The following is an 18,669-nucleotide window of genomic DNA, read 5'->3' on the forward strand; positions in this document are numbered from 1 at the left end:
AAACTGAATACTTTCAGAGGATTGTTTGGTGAAAATACGTCAATTCAAACTTAAATCTGTATCAATGAACCAAGATTTTATCAGTGATTAAAATGACTGTCAGTTGCACCTCCAGGAGGCACAAACTAATTTCTCGTCCCTGATAATGTGTAACCGAGGCTTGTGTGTGCTTCCTGCTGTAACGGGTCACTGGTTCTGATTGGCTGACCTGCAGGTGGCTGGAGCGTTTGAAGGCTTTCCCGCACTGCTGGCAGACGTGAGGTTTCTTCTGCGAGTGGGTGATGGCGTGGCGCTCCAGGTCCGAGAGGTAAAAGAAGACCCGCGGGCACAGCTGGCAGTACAGAACCCGGCGGGACCCCATGTTGTTGGGCGACGCCCCCGGAGACAGAGGGTCCAGGGGGTCCAGCGGGTCGAGCTTACCGGAGGAGAAGAGCGGTCCGATGGGAGGGGAGGGGGGAGCGGTGCTGGAGAAGTACAGGTGGTCGTCCAGAGGTAAGTGTTCAGACGGGAGGTCAGACGGGTCGAACCTGGAGTCCGAGGCCGGGGACTGGACCTCTGGCTCTGATGCGGGCTGAGCTGGGTCGGAACCAGCAGGGAGCGGGGGGGACGCTGGGAATGGCTTGTTTTCGTCGTCTTCGGCAGACATGGCTTCAGTTCCCGGGTTTGATTCGCTGTAGCTGATCTGAGCGGCGCCGCGGTGCTCGTCCTGCAGCGAGGACGAGGACGAGGACACGGCGACGACGGAGCTGTTCAGGATGACGGGGGGGTTGCTGGGGCTCAGTCTGATGACCGGGTGAGGCAGGGGGGACGCCAGGGGGAGGGACACCGGAGCCGAGGCCGCCGTGATCTGGGAGAGCTGGCCGGTGGACGGGTCCAGGACGGCGATGGGGGTGGAGGTAGACTCGCCGGTGGAGGAGGGGACGGAGGAGAGCAGGAGGAACATGGGGGTGGAAGCACCGGGGGAGGCCACCTGCAGGGGGAGGCCCACCGGGGGGGAGGAGAGCTGGGAGGACAGCAGGAGGATGGGGGCGCCGGCCGGAGGGTTGGCGAGGATCTGGATGGGCTGGGAGGGAGGTGGCAGGACGGCCTCCGGAGCCGGATCCGCAGGAACCGAAGCGTCTGGAGCTTCTGTGGGCTCGACGCCTCCTGGTGGAGAACCGGGCGCAGGTGCAGGCGAGGAGGGGGGCTCCTCAGAAGGTGCATTTAGTGCATTTTCTAAACTTTGGCTGCAGCTCGGACCCGCGGACAACTCGGCCTCCGGCTCTGCTGGCTTGGCCTGGTCCGACTCCTCCGACGTGGAAGCATCGACTTGCGGCACTTTGAGCCCGTCCGGACTGAGCGTGTACGGGATTCCCTGGTCGTCGATGAGCAGGAGGCTTTCGGTGTCACAGTCTGCGGAGGAGAGGGAGGTGAAGACGGAGGTGGAGAAGGAGGAGGGAGACAGGAGGGAGTCGTCCTCGTCGTCCTCCTCCACCACGTCTCGGTCTCCGTCTCCCTCGTACTCGTCCACCTCCATGATCAGGGAGCTCTCGGCGCCAGAGTCCTCCAGGAACCGTCCACACCGCCGCTCTCGACTCTCCCTTCTCTTGGGTAAACTCAGGTCCAGCGGCTCCGTCTGCTCCTCCTCAAAACAAGACTTCAAGTCCGTTTCTCGCAGAATCAGAGGAACATTTCTCCCGACTTCCCTCTCGGCGGTCTCCTCTTTCACCCTCTGCTGGCTCAGGAGCTTCACGGCGTTGCTGCTGGAGATAAAAGGAGCTTGTGAGCCGTCAAAGTGCACGATTTTAAAGTCTAAAACGTCCGTCTCTTTGCATTTCTTCTCCCCCCTCTGAGCCTCCATTTCTTCAGCTCCCTCCTCAGTCTTGTGATAAGTGACCTCCATGATCTGTGCTTCATCTTTGACGGCTGACAGGTGGATCTTGCTCCGGCGCTTGGCTCCGGCTGAGAGCAGCACAGGCCTCCTGAAGTGAGAGCGAGCAAAGTCTTTGGTCAGGCTGATGGCAGAGTTCGTGATTGGCCTCTTGCACCGTGGGGGAACCACAATTTTGATTCTTATTGGCTGGCTGCGCAGAACAGGCACTCCAGTCTTGACTGTAATTGGCTGCCTGAACCCACCAATCTTGCCTGTTTCCTGAGAGGCTGGCTCTGAAGTCCCGCCCACCTCTGGCTTTTTCCCATTGATTGATAGAGCATCACGCCTGCTGGTCAGTGCAGCTCCGACAGGCCGCTGCTGGAGGTTACCTGCTGCTGAACTGGGCGAGGTTTGGTCCTGTGGCTCCAAAGCAGCCTCTGTCACCGGCCCTGATCCCTCTGCACACTGGCTGCCATTTTGGACATCCAGGCTGCCACTGGTCAGGACTGAAGCCAACTGAGAATCCATTTTGGGGCATACCTATTTATATTTCTAATAAATGGGGAGAAGAAAAAAAAAGAGAAAAAAAAAGAAGCAGAAATTAGAAACTCAGAGTTGCAGAATTAGAGCAAAAAATGATAAAGAATTAATTTCCGTCCTGTGCTGATGGCAGCAAAGGAAGGAAATTAAATCAAATGCAGGATGATTTGAAAAGCTGCTGCTGATGGAGGTCAAGTTTAGAGCAAAAAGCCACAAATCAGAGGTTCAGAGGGTTCACAGCAGCAGCAGCAGCAGCAGCAGCTCGTTAGTGGAGGATGACAGGCTTCATCCTCTCAGGATATCAGCTCAGCGGATTCTAACCGGGAGGTCGACGGATCAGACACAGAACCGGAGCACCGGAGGGTCCGAACGGTGCAGAACGAGCTCCGCGTTCACAGCAAACAGAGAAAATAATTCACACCGACGCTCACATCCTCATCAGCCCGCTCGGACTGTTTCTGGATCACCGGAGAGTCCGCGGAGGACGCCATTACGCACAGCCCGAGGTCCGAGCTGCCCGCATGATCCCGGTGCGCCCCCGCCGCGGCTCGGACCCCGGGCACCGGCACCGGCACCGGCGGACGACACGGACGCGGATATTCCCCGGGAGCGGCGGCGCGGCGCGGATCGTCCCTCTGCGGCGGAGCCTGCTCGGACCTCCAGCCAGCCATCTTAGACCGAGGGTCCGAGGCTCCGGAGCGCAGCCGCGGGACCGAGCTCCCCGGCGCGCCGCGGCGGCTCCCGGCGGCTCCGCGGTCCGAGGCGGCGGCGGACGCGGCGGACGCGGCGTCGGTACATTAACGGGCATTTTAACGTGAATCGGCCAGACTGCTTACCGAGCCGAGCAGCTTCCGGAGGACCAAATATGACTGTGCAGTTGAAGGGTGATGCTGCCGAGCTCCGGGAGGGAGGGGTCAGGGGGAGTTGCTATGGTGTCGCAGCCTACCGGGTCCGACCGGCGGCCATGTTCGGCCCAGAGGTTCTGATCGGGCTCGGTAGAACCTGCAGCAGCGCTCGAGCTGCAGCCGCACGTCCGATCCAGGAGCGATCTGCGGAGAGATTTCCGCGTTAATGAGAAACTCTGAGCAGCGACATGTGGACAATGTTTGAGCGTCTGTTCCGTCCGCTGGGTTCCTGTTCAGGCCCGGCAGCTGGTTAGAGATTAAACTGAACACAAGATCCAACTAGTCTCTCATTGAACCCGCATGTTGTGTCTGATTTAAAAGTTTAATCTGAAAAATTTAGTTAATTTGATCAGAAATTCCGTGACTTTGTCCACAAAGAGGATTTTAGCAGAAAACAAATCATCTTCATTTGCATACCATTGTTTTATTCAACCTCTGTTCCCTCTGTCTTAGAATGAATGGGGAGACTACAATTAGTGTGAACACCTGAGCTCAGGTACATCCTCATTTGTCACCTACACACACACACACACACACACACAGGTTGGGTTCCCCGGCAACCACTACAGGAACTGTTGCCCAGCAGAGTCTCTCACCTGCAGGACACCTGTTGGCAGGTCTCACCAACAGCTGCAGCATAGATTCAATAACATTAACTTTCTCATAGCGTTGGTGTGTGTGAGGCTCACAGCTCATCCTGTGGCAGCACCAGGGCAGGTCCAGACACTGGAGGTGAGGCTCTTGATCATGTGTTTGATCAGCACACTGGTGAGGAGGAGAGAGGCCAGGGACTGACAGTGAGGATGGATCAGAGGAGGAGGTGTGTGATCCAGACCGTGGTGTGGATGGAGGTGAATCCAGGAGGGAAGCAGCCACGCCAGCATCTTCCCCGAACACCCACCTCTGCAGGACTGGTGAGAGAGATCAAGGCTGAGAAGCAAGATCACCTCCTGCAGCAGAGAGGAGACGGAGACGGAGGTGCAGGAGATGTGAAAACAAGCATCATGTGTCATAAATACATCAACAAGCGGCAAATACCATCCAACATGAGAACAAACAGTCTGACGTAACCCACCCCACCGAGTTTAGAAGCCTGGTTCTGTTATAAATTCACATTTAGGCCTAAACACACCTGATATCTGACCTACTGCTTCACCTGGAGTCTATCCCAGCTGACTCAGGGTGAAGGCAGGTTCACCTGGACAGGTAACCAGTCTATCACAGGGCTACACTTAGAGACAGACAACCAAGCACTCTCACATTCACACCTACGGACAATTTACAATCACCAATTAACCTCAGCATGTTTCTGGACTGTGGGAGGAAGCCGGAGAACCCGGAGAGAACCCACGCTGCACGGGGAGAACATGGAGACTCCACGCAGGAAGATCCCGGGTGTCCTCACCGGGGCGCCAACCGAAGACCTTCTGGCTGCCACTGTGCTGTAGTTCAGCATTTAGTTTCACTAGTTAATCAAAAACTCACACTAGTTAGTCAGATTGAATAACTAGAGGCACATAGAAAGCTGTTATTCCATCAGTGTTCTCCTCTGGTTGGGTGTTTTTAGGACTAGTTTAACACTTGGTTTCACTCATTCAGCATTTTTTTGTGCAAGTTGAAAAAAAACTGGAACTAGTCCTTGTTTTCTGCAATTGTTTAATTTTCCCTCCAACTAGTTCCAACAAAAGCCTCAACAATGAACCTGAGCTCTGAGCTCGTCCCCTCTGGACCAGACAAGTCTTACTAATTAACTAACAGCATAAACTTGTCTGGTACTAGTTAAACAGTGAAGGCCGACGTAGTTAACTGCTGAAGCCTCTTTCGCTCTTTGGAAAACCATTTGAGCAGTTATTCAATCGGCTATGCTTAAATTTGGTTGCATTAATTCAGCAGTTTGTCTTACTAAGTGACCTAAAACTCTAACTAGTCCTTGTTTTTCTGTGACTACCGGCACTGTTTTCCAACTAGTCCCAACCTTCATAGTTCCAACTCGTCAGGCTCTTGGTGTGTTCGTGTCGTCAGGGAAGCTGTGTTTGATAATTTTCTAGTTTTTAGACTCTTTGGTTGCAAGAATTCAGCATTTTGATCAACTAGTTAATCAAAAATTCCCACTGGTTAGTCAGGTTTAATAGCTAGCATATATAGAAAGCTATTGGAGGATTTATTCCGTATACGTGATCAGTTTTCTCCTCTAGTTAGATGTTTGTTAGGACTAGTTGGACATTTGGTTGTATTAGTTAAGCATTTTGTCTAACTAAAGTCCCAACTAGTCCCCTCTGGACCAAACTAGTAAAGACAGAAAGACCAGAATGCTGACTAGTTAAAGCGTATGCTGAGTCTATGGAAGACCATTTGTGCCTTTATTCCATATAACTGACATCCTTCTTAGCTCTTTGTCAGCACTCGTTGGACATTTAATTGCAGTAGTTCAGCTTTTTTATCTGACTAATTAATCAAAAACTCTAACTAGTTACTCTTATTTATAAACTCGTGGCACATACGAAGCTATTGGAGCGTTTGTTCCAGACACTTGGTCAGTGCTCTCAAGTGTTTGTCAGGACTAGTTGGACATTCGGTTGCACCAAGTCAGCATTACGTTTTAACAAGTAAACAAAAACTCTGAACTAGTCACTGTTTTTCTGCAACTAGTTTAAAAAAAAAAGCCTTCATAGTCAGAACTAGTCAGGTTATTTTATGTATTAGTGATACAAAGTTTTTAGCCTGTTTGGTTGCACTAGTTCAGTACTTTGTTTAACTAGGTAAACAAAAACTCTAACTAGTCACTGTTTGTCTACACTAGTTCCAAAAACACCTTACTGGTTCCAACTAGTTTGTGATGCACCAGTGAATATGGAAAGCCATTGAGCAGTCATTTTTGTCTCAACTGGTTCCCTCTCGACCAAACTAGTAAACAAAGAAAGCCTAACTAGTTAACTAGTAACCTACCATTTTCTTTACTTGTTAAATAGTGAAGGTTAAAATACTCCAGTAAACTAACTAGTCCTTCTTTTTCTGCAACCAGTGGCACCTTTGTCCAACTAGTTCCAACACACGGGTTAACAATGATCCTGTGCATTGCACTAGTAGCAGTAAAGCCCCAACTAGTCCTCTCTGGCTGGGTCAAACTAGTACAGAGACAGAGTCTTGATAATTAACTAACAACCTACATTGTTCTGTAAAATGAGTGAACTGTTAAAGCCTGTGTTTCTGTTTGGAAAGCCGTTAGTTCATTCCAGTTAGGTCTTTGTCAGGATTAGTTGGACGTTTACTTGCACTAGTTCAGCTTTTTGTCTAACTAGCTGAGCTAACGTTCTAACTAGCAGTGATCATAAGTGGAAGGAAAAGAGTCTGTAACAGTGAGAGAAGATCTACGAGGTTGTTTAATCCCAACTGCAGCTCCTGTTGCAGTCAAATGAAATATGAGCGTCGGTTTGGTTTTTCTCTTGTGTTTTGTATTTTTATGGAAATGTTGTTTTTTTTCTCCTGGTTGAGACCGAAGACGTTCTGCTGCCTCAGCTGGACTATGAAGTTCATTCTATTATGTGAGTTATAGAGCAAAAAGAGAAGAAACGACGAGCTCCACGGTCACAGCTGAAACCACAAGTTTACGTATAAAAGGACACGACTCTGGAGGAAGTAGTAAAAAATTCTCTCTCTCATTATCCTGGTGTTTAACAAATAGAAATAATGGTGGTGATCCTGACTGACCTAAAGCAGGAAAAGTTTAGTCTGATTTAATGTCAGACAGTGAAGTCCATTGTCAGCAATAAAAACGAGCCGGAGCTGCTAAAAGTCATCGTGAACGAGAAGACATCAGGTCATACGTATACAGACGATGTGTTCAGATGAATACGTCTACAGGAGACGGAGTTCCAGCCGATTACTGTTTGAATCTAAAGACCATAGTTAGCACAAAGTCTGATTAATGGAACACTAGATTTGCCAGTTTCAAGTGATGACACAGTTTCATGTGAATGCACACGACAACTTCAGCTGCCTTCGACGTCAACACAGCGAGTTGTGCACCAAAATTTTCACCAACTTTCTGAGGTTTTGTTCCCAGGTTGTGCTAAGTCGTGTCTTTTATATGTAGTGTTGTCCAGATGCCCACCTGTACTGTGACACTCAGCTGCAGCGTCGACCTCCAGCTATCGAGGCTTTGCTCGCTCAGCAGTCTGGACTTGATTGTTCCGTCCATCCTGTCGAAGAAAAACCTGACAAGGACAGGAAGTTATGACATCTACTGACGTGGATTAGTTTCACATTTAACAGCAATATTTATTTATTTGTTTATCTAAAGTTGACTAAAATGGCATTCCGTACATTTGAAGAAGTGATTTTAAAACAGGCAGCTTGGTTTGTGTTTGGAGCAGCTTCTTCCCGTCGTCCTGAACGGACCACGACGTCCACCATCAAGTGCAATCTTTTGTTTTTCTACTTTTACTTCCTTCTACTTTATTCATGAGTGTGTGTGAAGCTATGACTGACTGTAGTGTATGAGTTAAAGCACCTTACAAGACAAGTACACACCGTTTGGTTGTGTGTTCTGTACGATGACAGTAAAGCGGTCTCTGTCTCTGCCACTACTAGTCCTAGCAGCACTACTGCTGCTCATCCAGGAACTTGCTGACATGGCAGCAGGCTGGAAGCGAGCGGGCCGAAGGCGGTTTACTGTGGAGCTGCCAGGAGATTAGCGGCCTGGTGACTAACCGACGGTGAACCGTGACATCCACACGAGACACGTCTTCCAGGTGAGGCCCTTAATGCCGGGCGTGTCCACCTGAACAGCGCCGCTGTAAGCCAGGGATTGGATGAGTTTCTGGCTGTTTGTCCTGTCGGGGGCTGATCGGGTCAGAACCAGAGTGTCGACGCTCTGACACAGCAGAAAAAGAGCTTTAAACTTACTGGATGTTAACAAAAGGAGGCGGATGAGCAAACAAAGAGACGACTGGAGGTCCAGGAACCACCGAACCAAAGGTCCAACAGATAACTGAAGGAACTCATCCAGGAACACAGAACTCAGGAAGAACACAAACCCTAAAGAACGTCACAACAAACCAGATGAGGAGAAGGAGCTCGAGGAAGAAGCCAAGCAGCAAACATGAGGTCAGCAGCAAAACAAGATTCAAAAAAGCAAAAGCACCAACCAGAACCAGAACCAGAACCGGGCAGGAGACAGGGAGGTGGATGAGCTGCTCACAAGCAGACGAACCGACAAACAAAATTTATAAGCAATGAAAACAAAACACAGGTGGAACCAGCAAAGGAGGGAAAATACTGAATCAGGAAGTAAAGTGACCAGAGACACACAGGGACAGGAAGCATTTCAAAATAAAACAGGAAATAAACTGAACCAAGGACTGAATATTGAGAAGATGTCCACTAGTTGGTCTGATGATGAGAGTCATGTCGGTTTAACTGTTAACTAGTTAGGTCCAGAATGTTCACTAGCTGAAAGGCCAAAACACTGACTAGTTAACTAGTTGTTTATTCCAAACCTTTGATGTCAGTTTTCTCCACTAGTCGGGTCTTTTTTTTTTTTAGCACCGGTTCAGCATTTCGTTGTACTGGTGCTCACTGGTCAGCTGTTAGTGGTGCTACTGGTGCTGATGGGAACACTCTTCCTGGTGACCTCGTCTGTTCTGTTGCAGCTGAGAGTGTTCTGCAGGAACATTTTCACCCAAAGCGACCTGAGCTGGTTTGTGTAACTATTCTGTCCACATGAAGATCTGAACCATGAAGGAGCAGGACACCGAGAGAGAGAAGCTGCTCTTCTTCCTCATCTTATAACTCTGACCTGAGCTCTTGTAGACTCTTTCTAACACCAGGTGAAGACTTCTGTTGGAACTAGTTGGACAAATGTGCCACTAGTTGCTGAGACAGAGCAAGATGTCTAATTAGTGCTGACAAAGACCAAACTGGGCCATCGAGGGCAAAAGCTGACCAGGTGGGACTCCAGTGCTGCTACTGAAGGCTTCTGCTGTTCAACGAGTGCGACCAGATGCTGACAGAGACCTGTCCAGGAGATCACAGAGTGTTTTCTGTGCACCTGCAGAGCAACAGCCAACCATGAAAGAGGCCGACGACGAAGCTTTCTCACATCATTTTATTTCAACTCACATCATCAAAACTTACAAGCCTCAGGACTTGACGCGTCGACAGAAGACAGAAGATCACAGTGAAACATCACAGAGTCCAGTCGGTATGGATCGGCTACATGAAGGTATCATGGCGGGCGTAGCTGCTATAGCGTGCACTAATGCGTTACACAGACATCACCGCCGAGGCTCACTGGCTGCATCTACAGCGTGCATCAAAGCCGGAGGAGGATCAAGGTAATACAGATTATAGTTACGAGCAGCAGCGTTCGACCTGCTGGTCCGGCGGAGCTGGCAAGAACTATTTCAGCCCCGCCGGACCAGAACGTGGAGAGTCGACGCCGCGGTTCGGTCAGCAGAAGTGTTGTGACTCGTGGAGGTTCGGGTCGAGCAGCTCGTCACTCCTCGTCTCCGGACTCGCACGCGTCGATTTCTGAGACCAGCCGGTGGGGGAAGAGTTTATACTGCAGCCATGTGGGCTCTGAGGAAGACCGGAGAACAGAACCATCAGAACACAGCGGACGTACGGCAGCAGCTGGGCCACAAATACGTCTAAAAGAGTGGAACGCCATGAGAATATATCTGAATTTTTTTACTGATCTAAATACAGTAAAACAGTGTCATTTAAAAATAAAACATTGAAAAGAACAAAAAAAAAAATGTTTAAAAAGTGCAGGTTGACATTAAAGGTCAACATGTAAATTATTACGCTTCTCTGATTTTATTAGATATTATTTGTAAGTAAAATAACAGTTTGCTCGTCCTTAATGTGCAATCTGTAATCTGTTAATAAAAACGTATTTTCTGTGATTTTACTGGATATTTTCTGTAATTTAACCAAACAGATAAAGTCTGCAAAATAAAAGTACATTTTTCCCCCCAAAGTATTACAGTTAAAACTTACATTTTTTACAGTGTGGTTTTCATAACATCATTACATTTTAATGTCGCTTTAAAAGCAACAGAAATACACGCAGAAAAATGTTTGCATTAGGAATGTCGCTGTGCGCATATTTCCTTTGCTTTCAAAGTGACATTATTAAAATAATAATAATAATAACAATAATAATAATAATAATAATAATAATAATAAAATAAATATGTTTTTTTCAAATGTAAAAATAGAAAAATAAATAAAACACAAAAATAAAAATAAAAAATAAATTTCCATAGTTTTATGTATTTGTCTTTATATTTCTACTTTTATTATCCTTTTGTTTCATGGATTCATTCTTGATTAATTTTGCCACATTATTTATTTTCTATTATATTTATTCTTCTGTTATTTTATTCTTCTTTTATTGATTTATTTTGGTAATTTGGCGCTCTCACGACTCCATACAGTTTTTTATAGTCAACATGTAAATTAATATTTTTTTACATTTTACAATCCTTAACACGTCTTTTTTTTCTTTTCTTTTCTTTTAAATACCAACAAATATCTATCAATCTCTCTTGCTTATTTAAAAGTGTGTAACATGTCAGTCGTGGTCTAAAAGATTGTTATTGTGGATATTATTTACAGTTTTGGCCTTTTTCCTTCTGGTTAACATGTAAATAAAACGTATTTATTTTATTTTTAACTTGAGAGAGAAAACAGTAAAACAACAGTAAATTGTTCTAGAAACGTGGTTCAGATAAACAGTCGGTCCGGGTTTACCGAGGTAGCAGGCCGGCGGCTGCAGCTTCCCGTCGAAGCAGCTCTGAGCGGCGCCGAAGCTGCAGTGCTTCCAGGGGTGTTTGCAGAAGAACGTGACGTTCTCGCCGTGAGGAACCATGGCGTCCGTGACGTCAAACGGCCAGCGCTTCGCTCCGCCAATCACCACGCGGCTCCGCTCGGCGGGGATGAGGCAGCGAGCTGCAGAAACGAAGGTGTGAAGGAGTCGAGTGAGCATCGAAGGAGAAGAAGAAGACACAGGAATCATCTCAGAAACTACATCCTGTCGTCTCCTGCTGAAGATCACGGCGACCTGACAGCTTTACTTCATCTACTCAGACATTTGAAAGTGTTGATGCAAACTAGAATTTTGCTTCCATTGACTTGAAAGTATGGGTTCAAATAAGACCTCTGAATTTGCTCAACAATCAAATACATTTTGTGTTTGGTTTCAATCATCTACAGCTGATTAACATCAGCGCTAACTTAAGCCTGACTTATTCTTACGCCTGCTGTGTCATTAACGATAAAACACAGTTTGAATTTGCAGCAACACTGGTCAGTAATTCAACACAGGGGACACTTGTTCCATGATATTGTGGATATTTTAGGCACAGAACTGGTCATTTAGGCTGCAAAGGCAGTTTAGTTGTACCAGGAAATAAAAACTTAGACCTTGTAGACTCCAGTTTATCTTAAACGCATGAGCTCTGGTTGGAGGTCCTGAACCTCCTCAGAGTCCCTGTCATGGTCCTGCTGCTGCTAAACTCCCACAATGCTCTCTGCTGCCACCATGAGTTGTAGTCTGAGTGACGCCTCCTCTGGTGTCTACAGGATTAAACAGGAAGAGGCTCCACCTGGTGGAACAACCAGGTACTACAGCTGGTCTACGCTACAAGAATTATCTGGACAACAGTGTTGAGTATGAGCAGATACTAAAAATTAAATGACACGTCGGGTTTATGGCAACAGAACCCGATGGGTCCGTCCCCGCCGGTTACCTCTGCAGTGCGGCGGCGCGGCACTCCAGCTGCCGTTGGACATGCAGGTGATCTTCTGAGGTCCATCCAGCAGGAAGTTCTTCTTGCACAGGTAGTGGATGTCAAAGCCGACTTCATACTCGGTCTTCTGCACGGCCACCACGTAGCCCTGCTCCACCTCGCTGGGAGGCTGGCAGTAGACCTCTGAGAGAGAGAGAGCATCAGTCAGCCTCTGATGTTAGAACATAAGAGCAGAGCTGCTGCTGAGGAGGACAAACACAGTCAGATGTTTCATTATTTCAGGGTTCAAGCACTTGAAAGTGCAAATCCAATCCTCTTGTCTTTGATGTTTTTAAACCGAAGCCAGTCTCAGACACTTTCCAAGAAGCTTCCTGCAAAAACTTCCTCTCCTGGTCAAAAGGCCGTCGAATCCCAGGTTTGACCACCAGGTGGCAGAAGAGCACCATGTTTTCAACTATTGATTTTTGAACAAGTTGTTATTTTGCAGATTTTCCCTGTTTTGTAAAATTATACTAATAAATTAACAAAACTAATACAATCACAGAAAAAATAGTGTTAATTTACATGTTAACTGTAATAAAACTGTAAATAAAGTTCACATCAACAGTCTGCGTTTTCATAAATTCTTCTTATACAGCGTTTGACTGTGACATTACACGATTTAGTTTTTGGTATTTAAATCAACAAAAAATATATATATGTGTGTGTGTGTGTGTGTGTGTGTGTGTGTGTGTGTGTGTGTGTGTGTCTACATACACACAGATATTTGCTGTCATGTAAAAGAAAAATATGAATATTAAGAACTAAAAAGCTTCCTGCAATAATTTCCTCTCCTGTTCAAAAGGCCGTGCAGTCACAGGTGTGACCACCAGGTGGCAGAAGAGCACCATGTTTTTAACTATTTACGTTTGAACAATTTATTGTTATTTTACAGATTTTTCCTGTTTTGTCAAATTATAATAATAAATTAATAAAACTGATAAAAATCACAAACAGGCCAAAACTGTAAATGAAGTCCACTTCAAAAGTCTGTATTTTCATAAATTCTTCTTGTGCAATGTTTCAGAGCAACATTACACAATTTTTGTTGTATTTAAATTTTTAAAAAAAGACATATTTATATATATAGAAATAAATACATTTGCTTTTATGTAAAAGAAAAATTCTGTTTGTTAAGAATTGAAAAGCTTAATGAAATCATTTCACCTCCTGTCCAAAAGGCCGTGCAGTCCCAGGTGTGACCACCAGGTGGCAGGAGAGCACCGTGGATCACAGCAGCAGCTCCTGGAAGGTTTCTCTGTTCCTGTCTGTCTCCTGTGATTCACTATTTCTTAGATTTCTGCTCTCGCGCACAAACACATGCAAAACAAACCGCTTCCAAACCTCTCACTTACTCATCGCTCGCCGCTCAGTCTTTTCCTGCTAATCGTCAAAAACACATGAAGTCAACCTGAGAGGATTTAACACGTGCACGACGCCGGGGCTGCAAGTGATCAGCCGTCCATTAGTCTGTCAGCTATGGTATGGATTAGCTGGTTGGGTGTTTGCTCTTTAAAATGGTAAAAAAATGATGTAAAACGTGGATCAGTTTAGTGTCAAAGAACCTGAAAACATTCACGTTGAGGACGCTGCCATCACAGGCCGCTGCTGTTTTCAGCGATTTCCTCAACAGCTGATCGGTTAATCGCTGCAGCTCCAGACGGTTTGCTGAGTTCCTGATTTTTAACCTTTTTTCACTATCTTGTGGTATTTTAGAGACAAAACAATAAAAATGAACCCAAACATTAGCAGCAGATGATTCAACAATGGAAATTCTGGTTGGCTGTTGCCCTGAAGAGGCCAAAAATATAGATTTCATAGTTTTGGATTCACACCACAAACAAACTACAACAAGCAGGCAGCTGATGGTTATTTTCATTGTCAGCCGTTGTTTTATGAGTTGTTTGTAGATTTAAATCAGTGTTTCCTCAAAGAGATTCAGTTTACTGAGAAGCTCCTGATGTGTTTTTCTTTGGATTAATCGGTTATGAAAATAGCTGGAGACGAACTGACAGCTCATGGATTGGTGGCTGCAGCTCTGGCGGTCGGTGGGAGACCCTCCTGCACACTCACTTTTACAGATGGGGTGAGGATACTGCCAGGTCCGGTTCTCCTGACAGAAGTTCTCGCTGCTCCCCACTATGTCGGCCCTGCACAGAGAAAAGGCAGAGTGATGCAGGCAGCTGGTACAGTGCTGACAGCTGAGGAGCCTCGTCTAAATAAAAGTGATGAAAAAAGGTGTGAATGATTCCCTTTCAGAGCGTCTAAACTCTGCGTGCTGGGCTCTGGCTGACACATCCACTCAGGCTCATCGTCTCCTGCAGATGACTCAGTCGGAGCCAGATTAGACTGTAATGACCCAGTTAGCTCAATGGAGAGCTCGTCAGCTGGGGGATCAAATGAATTCCCTGCCATTCATCGCTCCTCACACCTCTCTTGCATTCACTGCCTCCCTCTTCTTCACACTTCCTCCAGTTCTTCCTCTGAACCGGTTCGGGCTCCCAGTTAACCCCTTCTCACCCGGACAGGCAGCTGTAGCGGATGGAGGTCCCCGCGGCGGCGTCGCCCTCGATGCTGAAGGTGTCGGTCACTTCCGGAGGCAGCGGGCAGGCCTGGGCGGCGGTGGCGGCGGCGGCGGTGGTGGCAGGTTCGGCCGGCGGAGACTCTGCGGGTCAGACAGGAAGAGAAGCAGGATGAAGGCTTCACCGACACAACAAGCAGAATGTTTCCCTCTGAGTGGTGGAGCTATTAGATAAGAATTCACTGAACAGCTCAGACAGCAACAGACAGCATGATGATAAAATGGTGCACATGTAGAATCACACATGGTGCAACTAAAACACAAGATATGTCTTTCTTTTTTTTAAAAAAAAAAGCACATTTTGCACAAGTACGCTGCAAAAATTTTGTCAAAATTGTAAATAAAGTCCATGTCGAACGTCTGACTGTTCATAAACGGTAAGTCTTCTCATGCAAACATTTGACTGTTGATTGTCTTTAAGTCAAAAAATAGATATGTATGACAGATGTGTGCTGTTGTGTAAAAGACAAATTGTGTATATTAAGATGTGCAAAATGGTTTCGTGTGTTGAAAAGTTACAGATAATATCTATAAAAAATCCCAGAAAAAAAATGTTAATTTTCATATTAACCCTAACAAAATAAAAACAGGCCAACAACAAAATAAAATAATAACACTCCACTGCGTTTATCCAGCAGCTACAGAAAACATTATAAAACATGACGGAGCACCAGTGAAGCGCTGCTTCAGTACTTTGTGAAGATGGTACTTTGGGTTCAAACCTTGTACTCGCAGCAGAGTGCTTCTACATTTCGCTGCTCGTTCTGAAGAGCAGGATCCATCCAGCAGAGCCGCCTGCAGCAGCTACAGTGGCTGTCTGATCCAGGACTGTTATGCAAACAGCAGCGGCACACGAAGACGCATCAAGCAGCATCTAATTGATGTGAAGGCAACACCTGCTGGCAGGTGAAGGAGACGCAAGAAAAGTAGTGGAAGAGCATAAAAGTTACCTCGTTTGACTGGTATTAACTGAGGTTTGTATTTAGTCTGTGACCCACAGAGGCGTTTCACCCGATGTCTTGTTCTATTTAGGTTGAAATAGCCCTTCTTAGGTAATATATCAAAGTTCGACGAGCAGGTGAAGCGCAGCCTCACACCTCTCCCAGCTCACAGCTAGAACTACGATTGTGTAACACCTGGCACTGTTCATTCCTGGAAGTTTGAGAGCCTCACGCTTGTGGAAATATAAATATCAAGAGTGGTGCTTGGAGAGAGGCTGGAGTGACCCGAGCTGCATGAAGCGCCGAGCGCGGCTTTGAAAGGCAGAGACAGCTCTTGCCAGAGGCCTATCTTAGGTATCTGAAGCCGAGCGGCGTTAATCTAAGAATGTAAAGGGACCTATGGGAGAGGCAGAGCTGCGTTTGGTCTGTTTGGCGGCGGATGAGAGCCCGAAGCCGAGTTCTGTTTTCACACTGCGCCCTCCTCCTGCCTCTGCTGCCGCCGCCCACACAGCTGCAGCTCCACACTGCAGGTAAATCAAATTCATCTTCTAAAAAGTAGAAAACCGTGATTTTGAATGAAACGCTGCGTTAAACGCGCACCAATCTGACTCCGTACGAGCCTCTCTCTGTGTTTTTTACTCACACAGAGACGCGTCCGCAAACTAAAGAGCCTGGAGCTTGTCCTTGGCTTCTATTGTGGAGAGAGACCTTATCAGAGGCCTCAGATGGAAGAGGATGAGAGGAGGAAGAGATGAGAGGAAAAGAGGATGAGAGGAGAGGAGAACAGGGAACAGAAAGGCCTGAAGCATCATGAGCAAGAGAGCTCTCTGACTCTCCTGACTGCGATCTGTCGCCCACACAACACACAACACAACACACGCAACACACATACAGGCCGTGTGACACATGTGCACACACTCACGTCTAATGTATACCGAAAAATCCAGCACTCGGTAAACACTCTCACACATGCAGCTCGCTCTGACAGCGATCTGCCGCCCACCGCCTCTCCACAGCCATGAAGCAGCTCGACTCGCAGCGCAACACACATGCAGAGGACGCACAATGCTCGCACAAAAACCCACCTACCTTCTGCCCGTCTCTCGGGAGGAGGAAACTCGACGTGAGAGCTGAGAATTGTATCCTTGCTTCACATCTCTGAGCAGATAAATAATCGTGCGGGTGAGACCGGGACCCAGCTGAGCCGAGGATTTCTCAGAAAGTGTGTTTTCTGCAGCTGCAGGTTACGCTGTTATAAATAATAAGAAACCCGATAATGTGCACTCGTCTCCAGGCATCGTGTCAGCCGGCAACATGGCTCACACTACCTGCTGTAGGGAACACTTCTCCATTGGCACGCTTATACTGAATTTGTGGTTTGTCCTTTATTTAAAAATGACTCTGAGTTTTGCACCCGTTGGCCTCCATACATATGGCCACCCAGGCCGAAATAGCTCAGTTGGGAGAGCGTTAGACTGAAGATCTAAAGGTCCCTGGTTCGATCCCGGATCTCGGCAGCTAAGAACAGTTTTAGGATCACAAGGCTGTGGTAGAAAACTGTTGTCTTGATGCTCTACCTGTAAACCGGGTTTCGGCAGCTGTGAACAGTTTTTGGAACACAAAATGGGACAAAGCTGACCCTAACCCATCTACCAGCAGGAGACTAAAGGTCTGAGGTCTATCCAGTGACTTCCAGCAGGTCTTCTGTCTGTACAGCAATAGTCTGCAGCAAACAATGGTCTGACTGCACCTCATTGTCACTCTGCTGCAGGTGAAAACTTCTTCTAGTTCCTTTAAACCAATCACGATCATCATGGGTGGAGCTCAGCCCAAGATGCAGTGATGGTGTCCCGGCAGTAAGTGAATTGTTCTGGTGGAACTTTTGCATACAGGAAGGAAGGAACTGTTATTGAAATGGATAACTCACCAAAACAACTGTCTTACTGCACAATTCAAATCCTCAACTAGTAGCAGCTCATAGCTCTTCAGCACATTTAAATTTTTGACATGATTAAATTTGCACCTCTTGGTCTCCATACAGATGCACATCCATGCCGAAATAGCTCAGTTGGGAGAGCGTTAGACTGAAGATCTAAAGGTCCCTGGTTCGATCCCGGGTTTCGGCAGCTCAGAAGAGTTTTAGGATCACAACGTTGTGACACTGCACATGAATACTGTTGTCTCGTCAGCAAAGAGAGTCAAAGCTGAAGGCGTTCTAGCTAGACAATAACCCGAAGTTCAATCTTCAGCTTCAACAGTTGTTTAAACTCACCAAGCTGCACTACAGAATGGTCTGACTGCACCTCGTAGAGGTAAAAAAAGTCTTTAAACCAATCGTAATCATCATGGGCGGAGCTAAGCCCAGGATGCAGTGATGGTGTCCCGGCAGTAAGTCAATTGTTTTGGTGGAACATTTGATTGCCAGAAGGACGGATGTCATTAAATAGATAATTCACCAAAAAAAACTGTCTTACTGCACAATTCAAATCCTCAACCAGTGGTATCTCTTGGCTCTTTGGCACGTTTACATTTCAGCTACGAATTATGTTTAAAAAATCTTGCTCTTTTTGGCACCTGTTGACTTCCATACAGATTGACTAGCAGGCCGAAATAGCTCAGTTGGGAGAGCGTTAGACTGAAGATCTAAAGGTCCCTGGTTCGATCCCGGGTTTCGGCAGCTTGGAACAGTTTTAAGATCACAAGGCTGTGGTAGAAAACTGTTGTCTTGATGCTCTATCTGAGGATGAACCTGAAGATCTAAACCTTCAATGGCTCTTCTGGTCTCGTCATTTGTAGGATACCGTCTGACCCTCTTGTTTCTCTTTAAACAGGTTTGGAAAGATATCGGCAGATTTCTATTGTGATCTGTCCTTTAAAAAGTTTGCACTTTTTTTGCTTTCTGCTCTTGTTGGCCTCCATACTAGGCTGTTTTTGTGCCAAAATAGCTCAGTTGGGAGAGCGTTAGACTGAAGATCTAAAGGTCCTTGGTTCGATCCCGGGTTTCGGCAGCTCTGGAGAGTTTTAGGATCACAACGTTGTGACGCTGCACATGAAT

The 18,669-nt window shown here is 46.8% G+C and overlaps 1 protein-coding gene and 4 non-coding genes across 5 annotated transcripts in view; 4 read left to right on the top strand and 1 right to left on the bottom strand.

Annotated features, from left to right (window-relative positions):
* Positions 1-9,385: 9,385 nt before the first annotated feature.
* The window catches only part of ntd5 (ntl-dependent gene 5), a 21,075-nt gene continuing 11,791 nt past the window's right edge, over positions 9,386-18,669 (bottom strand). Inside the window, exons 4-8 of the mRNA XM_008285815.1 lie at positions 14,613-14,757; positions 14,166-14,242; positions 12,054-12,236; positions 11,056-11,253; positions 9,386-9,876 (exon numbers count right to left, since the gene is read on the bottom strand). Of these exons, the coding sequence (XP_008284037.1) occupies positions 9,794-9,876; positions 11,056-11,253; positions 12,054-12,236; positions 14,166-14,242; positions 14,613-14,757 (686 nt within the window). The 3' untranslated portion in view covers positions 9,386-9,793. The remainder of the gene's footprint in view (positions 9,877-11,055; positions 11,254-12,053; positions 12,237-14,165; positions 14,243-14,612; positions 14,758-18,669) is intronic.
* trnaf-gaa (transfer RNA phenylalanine (anticodon GAA)) lies at positions 17,059-17,131 on the top strand. Its single transcript has one exon. It is a non-coding gene; the product is annotated as a tRNA-Phe (tRNA).
* Positions 17,668-17,740, top strand: trnaf-gaa (transfer RNA phenylalanine (anticodon GAA)). The gene has a single exon. It is a non-coding gene; the product is annotated as a tRNA-Phe (tRNA).
* Positions 18,219-18,291, top strand: trnaf-gaa (transfer RNA phenylalanine (anticodon GAA)). The gene has a single exon. It is a non-coding gene; the product is annotated as a tRNA-Phe (tRNA).
* trnaf-gaa (transfer RNA phenylalanine (anticodon GAA)) lies at positions 18,550-18,622 on the top strand. The gene has a single exon. It is a non-coding gene; the product is annotated as a tRNA-Phe (tRNA).

The sequence above is a fragment of the Stegastes partitus genome, unplaced genomic scaffold (genome assembly GCF_000690725.1).
Source record: "Stegastes partitus isolate 25-593 unplaced genomic scaffold, Stegastes_partitus-1.0.2 Scaffold418, whole genome shotgun sequence".
In the NCBI taxonomy this organism is placed as follows: Eukaryota; Metazoa; Chordata; class Actinopteri; family Pomacentridae; genus Stegastes; species Stegastes partitus.